The following is a 12,849-nucleotide window of genomic DNA, read 5'->3' as shown; positions in this document are numbered from 1 at the left end:
GATTGTAATTCATTATTCAATAATAAATAATATAACAAATTAAATATTTATAACTATCGGTCGTACATAGACGACTGTTGTTTTTACCAATATGACGTCACCAAAATGACTGACAGCGTTTTTTTGTACTAAAAAAAGGTTTAAAATGTAATGTAATTTTATGGCAAGAAAGCGTATTTATTTGGCCGATATAATATTTTTGTAGTTTTTTATTAGGAAAAATCAACATTTTGAAGTACGTTTTCAAACATAGTAGAATTCCATATTAATGACTCTAAAATAATAAATGAAAATATCATTAGATCGACTTATAATCTTTCGGTTAGGTTACGCTGGATACTGAAATTTACTGTTAGGAATATTACATATTAAAAAAAAGTAGTAAAATCTGAATCTAATTGTTTTGATAAGACAACACTATGAACTAAACAGCGTTAATTATACATTCATTCAATATATGATCTAGCGAAAAATAATGCGTTCAATTGTAAGCAACATGGTAGGTACGGTTCACAATCTTTTAACAAGTTAGAATATCGCCACAGAGCTTGTAATAACAGCATTTAAAATGTAGCAGTTGAATAATATTTATGCTTGTAACTGACAGTAGTTTTCAGTCCATCATCTTAGTTTACAATTATAAATGTTTATTTTATTTAGAAAGAATATATAGTCTATTCCAATTGAGGTGGGAATAAAGATAAACAAACCTTAGATTTACGTATTTCATGCGATTTTCTAATAACTCAGCTATATTGTGCACTACTAAGAGTTTATGATTAATAAATCTTTATTTATAATACAACACTATTACACTTAAATACTTATTTTAACTTAAATTTTACTTCCAAAATTCCGATAAGTTTCATCGATGTTAAAAACGCAATTTTTTCGCAAATCCATAGTGAATATCACAGATTAATCGAGCTCTCGACCAATGATGTCGCGTCAATTTGCTGTCAAATGTTGTTTATTTGGCTTTTCTCCTCTTATGGTTGGAATGAAGTATATGTGATTCAAATACACATATGTATGATAACGAAACGGTAAGTTTCCTGTCGCACAATTTGTAAATAGCTTTCGATTTTTTTTAAACTATTTTACACAAAAAATAGATTAGATTTTACAGTATAAATAGGAAAAATATTTATATTTTACACTAGTTATCGTCCATGGTTTCGCTCGCGTTTTAGGTATTGTCATAAAAAGAGCCTATCGCCTTACTTTGAGTGCAAGCAATGGCGTAGCTAGGTGGGTAAGGGCCCCGTAGCATAGAAAAAGAATCGGGCCCTCGCCCCCTCTTTAACGTATATTGGCATTCAAAATTATAGATAGTAATAAAAATGGGATACAGGATACAGTAAGTTGAACATGTCATTAGTAAGTTAAATCCATACTTCATCTCTATTCAAAGATCTTTTCATAGCTTAGGTTAGAGGGCCCCCAGGGGCTCAGGGGGCCCGGTCCACAAGATTTAAAAAATTAAAAACTTAACAAATTGCAAAAATACCTTTGTTTTTCTTATATAGAGATGGTGGTAAATAAAAACGAATTATTTTATAAGTTTTATTCATTGTTATAGATAAATATACACAAAATAATTTGTTATAAATAAATTTGTTATCAAAACCTTTATTCATTTAATTTATTCGCCTTAATTTAATACTTAATCAATACTTGAACAACAAAAATTGTCATGCTCATATAAATGCAGAAGAAAAAAGGGGTGAAATTAATTATATTATAATATAAAAGACAATTATATTAATTATATGTGATACTATAAATAACAAAATACTAATGTTAAAATCAGGGGGAATCCCCTTTTGAACTAAACTAATCAATTGGTTCAAAAAATTGGGAGTAAATTCTGAGTTGATTGTTATAGTACATTTGCTTTGGTTAAACCAACGTGCGTGACGTCACAGTCACGGCACAAATATTTTTTAGTTTAAATTTTTTCAATAAATGGATGACCTATTTATTGATAAAGTTGAGCTGACGAACATTTTTTTAAAATAAGGCTGGAAATACTTTTGATTAGCGCGTACAACCTATTAAACTTAATAACATAAGCACAGATTATAAGAGATCAGAGGCATAAATGTCAGAAGTTAAATTTCGAATGTATATTTTTTATCCAATCACAGATCAACCCATAAAAAATACTCAAAAAACAGTTATTTTGTGCCTATATAATAATTTACAAATTCATCCAAAAATGCTATACATTTGAAGCTAAATTATATATTAGACAATTGTTTTAAATTCATACTATATATATGGTAAACTTATATATAAAAAAAATAACAAAATATTTCCAGATTTTCGAGCTCTATGTAAAGAAAACAGGGTTACTTGTAATTCAACGTATTCCCGTTAAGATATGAATGGTGTGACTATTTGCAAAAGTGAACCATTTCTGAGTTATTACGTTTTTAGCTTTTTTTACAAGTAAGTATTTCAAAAATGCATCTTCCAACATGTATTTAAAGCCATTGAGTCGTTTTCTAATCGTTGCGGGCGAGGAGGACCCATTCCACGGCCTCTCGCATTCCATGTCCAGGGTCACATGAAATCCATAGTTTACGACGCCTGTGACATCCGCGCAAGACCTCAAAATTGATAATTGACTTCTGCTAACGGGAATACGGTGAATTACCAATAACCCTGTATATATTCAAAAAAAAAAAAAACTATCAAAAGGTTGGTTTTGATAATATTGCTTTATGGTATAATATAATATAATTATTTGAAACTTATATACTAATGTGTTACGATGGAAATTGTTGGCAATTTATGTTTGCAACTGCAATTCAGGATGTCTCTAATTTATTTTTATTACTCTTTTAAATTTGATATATGGCAAGACCAAGATTTTCTTTTATATTTAAGTGAACAATGATTGTCGGCAACATTTTCTTTTTATGTGTTTTATTTAGGCGGACGGGTTTTTGGGCCGTTGACGGTAAGTGGTCACCACCGCCCAGACAAAGAAATATTCAATTCATCAACCTTGGGAACATAAGTTGATTACAGACTTATGTCACCAAAACGATAGCAATGTCACTTATGGAGACGCAGCTTTACAAGTTTGATTTCATTTATTTCAAATCTAAATCTTATGTCATACAATATCAAATATGTGTTGATAGTTTTTAATTTTACAAACAATTTACTGTAAAAAATGTGCAAAGAAGTTATCAGTGTCGTTTTCTATAGCTTTAATCTATAGCCCCTCAATAAATGGGCTATAAAACAAAAAAATATTTTTATTAATTTTTTGGAGAATCTGAGCCATATTCATTCTTTTCTCAGCTCTGTATAAACATAATACTAGTAGTCGCTCGCGGCTTCGCCCGTTATCGGTCAATCTTGCTTCATACCAAATTACATCAAATTCAGTTCTGTGATTTGACCGTGAAAGAGCAAACGGACTGACCGACAGAGTTACTTTCGTATTTATAATATTAAAATATCCTTAGACCACAATAAGCAAGCACATAAAAAAATAATAATCTGTAGCCTAGTTCTAAAAGGGTCAATATCAAAAACCTTTAATTTTCATAATCAGAACCGATACAGTGAACGGATATCGGTTGCTTAATAGAACATAAGCCTTTTTGTATTATATTGTAGGTTAAGCTTATGCCGTTTTAGAACTAATTAATTAATTATTGCGACGAAGTTCTTTAACGCGACTTACAGTAAAATGAAATGGCAAATGTCGTCACGAAAGGAAAACCCGTTATCCCCTCTCTCTTTCTCTCTGTCTCGTTCTATTATATACGCTTTTATATAACTGAAACTTTTTTCATAACAAGTCTCAATATTGTTGATTTATTTCATGGTCTGTTTTTTAATACCTAATATATAGAAAAATAAACTTCGTTACAAACGGGTGTCACGTGACATCTTTTTTGTATGTTTCTCAAATGGTATAAGGTCGATTGAATTTTACTCAAAGATCTACTTTGATCCTTTTAGCACCAAGCAATAACATAAATTATACTTAAATTAATGTCTTTTAAACATGAAAACTCATTTTGGTAATTACGTTATTAATTAATGAGAAGATAAATAATTAATTAATTTAATATAAACTTTCTTCGGAATGTAATATTAAAATATTCCAATTGAAGGAGTAAAGGTTAACAGACCTTAGTTTTACAAATTCCATGAGATTTGTTAATAGCTCTGCTCTGAGCACAACAAAACAGTTCTTGACTAATATATATGTTTATTTATAATGCAACACCATTACACTTAACTACTTATATCCACTTTAATTTTACTTCCAAAGTGCTGATGAAAACTTCCTCGACATTCAAAACGCATTTCTTATTTTAGATACAACGTTATAATTACTACAATAGATTAATCAAGACCTCGACCAATGACATCGCGTTATGAATATCATAGATTTTTCTCGACCAATGATATCGCGTCATTTCAAGGTCAAACTTGTTTATCTCTACTCCTCCTGTACTTGGAATAGGCTTTAGCAAGGAATGACATTTTTATTAATATAGGATTGTAGCAATGCCCCAAATTGATTAAGGAATTACTAATATTCCTATTTACCCCTCAATTTAAGCTTATCACTTGTGTCAGGAGTGGGGACGACAATAGCCCAAGGGGTTTGCATCGATCCGACCTTTTACATCGCTGGGCCGTCAACCATTGGACTATTGACGTTTATAATAAATTTTGTTTTGCAATATACTGTAAAAATGCTTATAAAACCTGTATTATATTTATTATTAATAAAAAAGATTGTAATAATTTCTATATTTTTACATCGTAGGGTTACTATCGACGCTGTTCTTGTATATCAGACAATGTTAATTACACTACTGGAATTGCATTACACTAGATTTAACGGGTTTTGATTGGTTGATCTACGTCATAAATCGACGGGTAACATTAAAATAGAACTATTAGTTATTCTTAATATATTATTTAATTTTATTGCTCATTTAGTAAATTTGTAAAATACCTATTGTTAGATGATACTGGATGTGTTAAGAGCAATTACAGTTTAATTTAATTTGGTCCATATCTGTCTGTATCTGTTACGAATTTTCGTCTGCGACTTGCCCCGCGCGTGGGGGTGGATTCAGATGTTAGGAGGCATGCGGTCGATATATCGATACACATCTAAAACCGGATGTCTTCGGAATATCAGATGCCATCGATTTGATGATGACTCCTCATCTATAACTGTTTTCACCGCAACTAAAAAACTATGAATATCGTTCTGGTACGTCAAAGCGTTCAAATACGATAACGTTAAACTCGTGAAATATTCGCCCTGTCTCTCTTCAACTTTACAGCAACCCATCTGTGAGAAAGAGATGAAGCGAATTTTAAACCGATTTCGATACCAGATCGTTTCATCTCTTTCACACATATCGTACAATGTATCGTTCAAAGCCAGGGCGATATCTCAATTCGGTCAACATCGTTATTTAATCCAAATTCGTTGGGCGATATCACAAAAATCAGATATCGCCCATGCCTAGGTGTTAGGTACCCTATCTTTTTCTAAATCCTTCGCAACGTAACGCCAAATCAGTATCGTCGCAACGTCATTTTGCTAGTTGAGTTTTTAATTTGTGATATGAATAACGTCATCACGAACGACAATAGCCCTACGATTTATAAATAATAAAAATATAGGAATTATATATATATAGGCAACACTTTCGTAATCCTCTTAAATAATCTTACGTAATATGACTATATTGGTCAATAGCCCCAATAGTTTAGGTTCTATTTCCTTAGTTTCTCGATGAGCCATTCGCTGGTGAGTTCATCGATTTCTCTAACTTCCAACAGTCGAGGAGCGCCGACGGCCGCGGCCAGAGCGCGTTGTGTTCCCGCGTACATTACCTGAAAATACAAAATAATACGACACTATTTTAAAACGTTTGGACAGCGTATCTAACATTTATATCATCGTCAAACAGCAGTGGCGGTCTAAGCCCGTCAGCTTTAAAAAAATTCAGTTTTACAAGCTATTTATTCAATTTAGGGGCCATTCATTTATTCCGTAAAACGATTTAGGAGGGGAGGGGGTTCGACCATGTCTTATGTTTTCTTACATGGGGGTGGGAAGGAGTCTCGATAGTTCTTAAGTAAGATAAAAAAATTTTTTTAAAAAAAGTTAAAATTATTAGAAAAAGGTTCGATTGTCGAGGTTCGCTCGGATGCATATAGGTATAAAACGATATTTCCATTTCCATGACAACGGGCGGGCCAAAAAATAAAGATTATAAGTACCTTTGAAATTACGAATAACAATTTCAAAAAATTTATGCTTTGAAACATAAAAATTAAAATAAACCAAACGTGTACTCATTTTTGCCTTTAGATTCTTACGTAATAAATATTAAACAGGGGGGAGGGGGTCGGCCTATACTTATCTCAAATCAAGCGTCAAAAACAAGCGAAAATAGCCTTACGTAATAAATCAATGGCCCCTTACATTTGTGTGTATAAATAAGATTTTATATAATATATATATTTATGTGTAAAAAGTCTAGACTAGTCTGGTCGTAGAGTGTAGTGTTTTGATCTTGATGAAATGATATAATAATGTAGGTACTAAGCACATTTTAAGAATCTTGTTTGGGATTTGATCAGAGGAACGCGGATGGATTTGGGGGCCGCCCAATACTGCAGGCCTGGGGCGTGTCGCCCCTTCCACCCCTCTGTAATATGTCCTGCGAAGTTGGCTGGTCTCCCTTGACATTAGTCGCCGTGACCGATCATCAGCAATCAGCCAAGGCGACATAATCATCGATGGAAATATTTTTTTATGCATTTACCTGAAGTTCCATGTGAGCATCGCGAGGTGTGTAGAATATAAAACACATCGGAAATGATGTCCGTCCGTCACTGTGTTCCAATTTATAGCTGTAACATAAATTATACATATTATTATTAAAAGAAGTAATACTTCTTTATGAACATTAAGAAAAAAATAAATTTTTCATAATAACAGTAGTAATTTTAATCGTCATTTTTATTTAATTGTAATTAACTAATTTAATGCAATTAATAACTATTTTTAATTACACCAAAGAAGTACAACTTCTCACGTGCATACATGTAACAACACATTTTTGTAAATTCAAGTATATAACACAGAGCATTAACACATAACTTATCATTTCCGCATGCAAAAGTAGAATAAAGATATGATTAAAATAACATATTATAAATAAAAATACAATAAAAAAAGTCTTGTTTAGTTTGTCTATGAACCGTCATGGACATTGACAAACCAATATAATAATAATTAAAAGATAAACATGCACTGGGTTTCAATGATAGTAAACTTGAATCATGAATATTACTGGAATAGTTATCAATTACAATTTTATACTACATATAAATAAAACTGTATCATACAATTTTAAACTCGTTTAATTTGTATTGTTGTTTCTTGGTGGTAATGCCAACTGATGGTAAGTCGTCACCACTCACCAGTGCTTGTAGGTGTTGGTAATGTAAGAAATATTAATCATTCCTCATTTCACTGATCTACCACTAACATAGGGAACCAAGACCCTAGATCCCTAATTTAGGTATACTGTATTACGACCATAACAGGATAAAAGCCAAATAAACAACATTTGACAGCTAATTGACGTGATATCATTGGTCGAGAGCTTGATTAATCTATGATATTCACTATAGATTCGCCAATAAATTGCAATTTGAACATCAACAAAACTGTTACTAGAATTTCGAACGTAAAATTAAAGTGGAAATAAGTAGTTAAGTGTAATAGTGTTGTATTATAAATAAAGATATATTAATCATAATCTCTTAGCAGTGCACAATATAGCTGAATTATTAGAAAATCACTTGAAATATTTAATTCTAAGACTTGTTTATCTTTTTTCCTCCTTCTATTGGAAGAGGCAAATTTATAGTTACACTTGCTTACAAACTCTTAAAACCAGAATGCAATTATACTAAGTATAATTAAGTAAGTAGTTTTTGTCTTGCACAAAACCCTACCACCAAGTAAGATTTATCAAAATATGAATAAAATGATCACCTATAGACAATGAATCGTGGTTGATGTGATGGAAGGATGTCCTGCAGCTCTTCAAGTTCAACATTTTCAAGTTCCTCATCAACTTCCAATGCTTGTTTTTCTCTGTTTACCTAAAATAATATTTTTAATTAAAAAAAAAACATTATCGATAAGGTTTTATAATATCATTAGCTGCGTTAGCGATAAACATTCACATCGATGATTAACTGCCGGCAATTTATCTTTCATCATTTAATGCAATATTTTTGAATATGAAACCTTAGAAGTTGTTCCAAGTTTTATACGTCGAAAACGCTATAAATTTACATGTTCATAATTCAAATTACATTATTACGGTGTTAATTACGTTTGTAAGTCATTTTATACAAACAAAAAGTATTTGTAACATTTCAAAAATAATAAATAGTTACCTTCAGTATCAGCGCAGAATTTGTTGTGTGTTTTTGAAACCTAAACTTTTTCAATACATCCTTGACATCATCACCAATATCACAAACGTTTACGTTTTGACCAGACATCTTTCAATATTTAAAAATAACAAAAGTTAAAATTAGTTTATAAACTGCGGAAACTCCACCTAAACTAAAACCTATTCATGCGTCAACAGTATAATTTCTGACAGGCGACAGCTGTGAGCTGATTTGAATAGATAAGTCTTGCCAGTGTAAAAAAATATTTCCGAGACATATTTGTATTTGAAAATATCTTACATAGAAACAAAACCCATCCCACGAAATGAGTTCTTTAATACAGAATATTATTTTCTAAATATAAAAATCGTCATAAATCAATTAAATTGTGTGAAACACAAAATATAATTGTATATTATTACAGCAACACAAGCAGAAATTTCAACAGTTGAAAGTGAAATATTCGCAAAGTCCGTTTATTTATATATAATTCTTAGACATTTTATTATATAATGGTTTGTTTTATTCAAATAATTAGTAAATCTGTTAATAACTTAAATATGAAACGGAATGCTAACAGCTGACATATTTTTGTATATAATAGATGAATTCTGAATTGTCAACACTTGACAGTAAAGTATGCCTATTGTATTGTATGTCAAATCGCTCATATCAAAAGAATTCCATTAAAATAGATTTCTGTTAAAAATACCTCGTTTTTCGATTCAGTATAAATATTTAAGAATAGGAAGACTCTAAACTTGTATGTGCTGTGCATAGAAACTCATAAAATTTGTGCTACGTAGAGTTATTTCAAAAGTGCAATGTATTTTTAAATTTATCTTTTATTCCGCGATTTATTTGCGATTGTGGCGTTTATGTGTCCTATTTAGAGGTCAATAACTTTCTCATACAAATTTTGTGTAAGTTATTTTAAGTTTCCTACTTAATGGGTTTGATAATTATACTTATTGCCTATAAGTTAAAAAATACTTTCACTGTTTTGACAGATCGTATTGTCAATAAAAAAATCGAAAGTAAGAGGATCTATACTTTACAAATTGCTCTGTTATAATTATTGTTGTGATAATTAATATTAATTATTTTTAAACAATTAAAAGTCATTCAATTAAATTATATGACATTACTAAGTTTTTCAACAATTTAAATTTGTATTGAGTACAATGTGCTTTGTTTGTGAACTTGGAAGACAATTTTTTTTTTCAGGTTCTATATTAAAGGAATGAATTGAATAAAAAACAATCATGGATACTCCAAGTAAGTTTATAATTTTTTTAATTAAAATGTATACATAATTTTTAAAAAATATCACAAAACAATTTAATGTACAAGCCTTATGAAATTAAACTTTTTTTTAAATACCAAAAATTAAATAACGAAATTGAATTAAGTAACAAATTATGACAAACAAATTAACATATATATAAATAAATATATTTAAAACCATAAGATTTATATGTAAATTCAAGTAGCATATTTTTCACGGCTACTTGACATTTAAGAGTTAAAATATAGGATATATTTTATCAAGGCAGATAATAATAAGTGTTTTAAACTGATAAATATCTTAGGGATAAGTACTGACACTGTTACTATATAATTTATGATTTTGATTGTCGTCAAGTGGGTTCTTTGATTAATTAACGAGAATATACTAAACATATTACTATACATTTTCAACCTGGCTTTACATGCCTAAAATAAAAGTCTAGTAGTAGTCTAGTCTAAGCAAACACTTATGAGGTAATTGCGTAAAAATTGTACAACATACAAAGGATTTTCAGTCAGACAGAGGAATTTATATGGAATTTTTCCTATGCATCTCGTGACATATATTAAAAATGAATTTATATATATATATAAATTTTGTATGAATGTAGTAAATATTTTATGCAATAAATTGGTAGAATATAATATATTAATAAAAATTAAACTAATGTTTAATTAAAAATAAATTATTAGTTCCAAATGAAGTTAATAAATAGTATTCTTGAAAATAAAAGTAATTATATTATGAATTAAATATACATAGTTATTTTATTAAATAATTTAAAATAAAACCTAATTTATTATGATGGACAAACTATTTATTCCTTATGTACAATCTTTAAGCAATTGACTCTTACATGATAATATATTTCTATTGGTAATCATAATTTTTCTGATAACTTCAACACATCACAGTTCAGATTTATACTCTGAAACCTTCGCGAAAAACTTTGTCCATTAGTGAAAACAATATGAAAATCTGTTTGAGGGTATTTGAGTTTATTACAGATGCAGTGGTAGAATTTTATTTTATAATATGTATATAGTAATTATAGAAAAATATTAAAATCAAGAAAATATCTTATTAGAACTGTCTATATAAGACATGTTTAATTCTAGAAGATAATTCTTCTGTTACAAATGAGGAGGAAAATGTAATTTAGATGAGAGATGTAGCCCAGTGGTTGGAACACGTGCACACCATGCTCCTCGGTGAAGGAGAACATTGTGAGGAAACCTACATGTGTATAATTTCAATGAAATTCTTTCACATGTGTATCCAAGCCACATTGAAACAATGGTTGATTAATCTCTTAACCATCTCCTCAAAGAGAGAAGACCCCTTAGGCTAAGGTTTTATTTACAGGCCGTTAATTTTATTTTTTATATATATATATACAATATACATACAAACATACATAAATAAAGATACTATATAGAAGAAAAAACTAGATATATATGTCAACATCAATGGCCGCATATCATATTAAAGGACTATCATCGTAGAATATATAATATCTGTTGTTGATTCACAAGTGTGTGCATTGACACATATATCTCGGGCACTACCAGTCCGAACATCGTTCTGCGATAAGCTGTCAGCTTGTTTGTATAATTAGGGCCCTGTAATTGTCCCGCTGTTGGTCATCCTCTCGTAATGAGTATAATTTTGGAGCTTGTAACACCACGAGGGATTGTAAATATGTCTCAGAATTTAATTCAAGACGTACCAGTCCTCCCGACGTTTCCCTTGCGTTAGAAGAATAGGGAAACGGTTGAACGCCAACGATTACGTTTTTATCCGATTGCGATAAACTATCAATTTGTTAGTATTTGCTAAAAAAGTATATTTATAATAAAAGTGAATATAATTAAGGTTTTTTTATGTTTATGTGGGTACAAACCATGGCGCATTGGGCCATAATAATTTACAGCCATCATGTTTTCGGCTGATAACACCTTGAACTTTTTTTGTTTTTGTGCCATCGCGAGGAGTCTGTTTTCACTCAGATTCAAAATAATGAACTTGTCATACATCCGCAGTTACATTTTATAATAAAGGTAGAATCCACACTGTACGACTCCAAGTAATGCTAGGATGTGTCAATGTACTGTCGCTTTTGATGTGCCTTATTAATCATTTTCGTCAATCATCTTGCCGAGATCATCTTCTATATCTATTGTACCAAGATTATCGTTTAAGATTCTCATAAAGGTGTTATCAAACCATACAAATGATGCAAATAACTGTTTTTTATAATTTTTTCGACATTTTCGACGAAGTCTGACTCAGTCACAGTCGATAGTACGGTGGACGAATACCTTTCAATTAATTCTTAACCTCATTTTAATAGTCAGTCAGTTTCTTCAACGGCTTCCATTTTACTAATCATTTGAGCTGACATCCCCGCTTGGTCAAGATATTCGTCAGGGCGTGTTGTTCAAACTCTCTTCTTGTATATTTTTATTATTTTTTATATTATTATGTTTTAGCTTAGAAATGTTGTAAGTGCTTCTTTTGGATCTATCTTGAATTTGTAATTTTTTTTGTGTGGTTACTTACTGAACTACAATATAAAAGGGTGTTAATTGTCTTCTTGAAATTCATGATTTCTTGGCTGGTCTGTTTATTATCGGATCGTCTCTGCAATAAAACGCAATTTTTAGGTTGTAATCCAGAATCTCCTGGTAGTTTTCTTTCGTATACATTTTATTGGATAGTCCGTTGGATAAATAGTATTAATAGTTTAATTAGTTCCAAATTTAAATGTGACCATATCAGTACGCCCACTCTTTCCTCTTCATTCCATGGTCTTTCCGACCTCTCCGTGTAACTACGGGCTATCTATACCTGACAGATAAGAGCTGCGTTTGTTTGGACGCCGTATTTTTTATCAGAGCCCACGATAACGAATCTAGAGCCGTCTCTTCGACGCTCGAATTATACTATTGACAAATAATCGTACAAGTTCAAAGAAGCGTAAAAAGTTTTCTAGTTACATAATGCTAAAACCTCTAATGATTTAGAAAGTTGAGAATACATTTTAAGAATATTTAAATTAATTGTTGTTTTTT

General features: G+C 30.5%; 2 protein-coding genes across 3 annotated transcripts in view; one reads left to right on the top strand and one right to left on the bottom strand.

Moving 5' to 3' along the window:
* Positions 1-1,584: 1,584 nt before the first annotated feature.
* LOC125075015 (glia maturation factor beta) lies at positions 1,585-8,675 on the bottom strand. The gene is made up of 4 exons (XM_047686556.1): positions 8,485-8,675; positions 8,075-8,184; positions 6,834-6,921; positions 1,585-5,895 (listed from the first exon to the last, which is right to left on the bottom strand). The coding sequence occupies exons 1-4, from the start codon at positions 8,590-8,592 to the stop codon at positions 5,776-5,778; spliced, it is 426 nt and encodes a 141-aa protein (XP_047542512.1). The 5' UTR covers positions 8,593-8,675; the 3' UTR covers positions 1,585-5,775.
* A 461-nt stretch (positions 8,676-9,136) lies between these two features.
* LOC125074933 (copper-transporting ATPase 1) overlaps positions 9,137-12,849 on the top strand; it is a 74,823-nt gene continuing 71,110 nt past the window's right edge. For both annotated transcript variants that reach the window (XM_047686415.1, XM_047686417.1), the window contains exons 1-2: positions 9,137-9,407; positions 9,712-9,762. In XM_047686415.1, the coding sequence (XP_047542371.1) occupies positions 9,750-9,762 (13 nt within the window). In that variant the 5' untranslated portion in view covers positions 9,137-9,407; positions 9,712-9,749. The remainder of the gene's footprint in view (positions 9,408-9,711; positions 9,763-12,849) is intronic.

This window comes from Vanessa atalanta, chromosome 29 (genome assembly GCF_905147765.1).
Source record: "Vanessa atalanta chromosome 29, ilVanAtal1.2, whole genome shotgun sequence".
Classification (NCBI taxonomy): domain Eukaryota; kingdom Metazoa; phylum Arthropoda; class Insecta; order Lepidoptera; family Nymphalidae; genus Vanessa; species Vanessa atalanta.
Note: the sequence above shows the minus strand (reverse complement) of the source record. Positions and strands in the feature narration are given on the sequence as shown.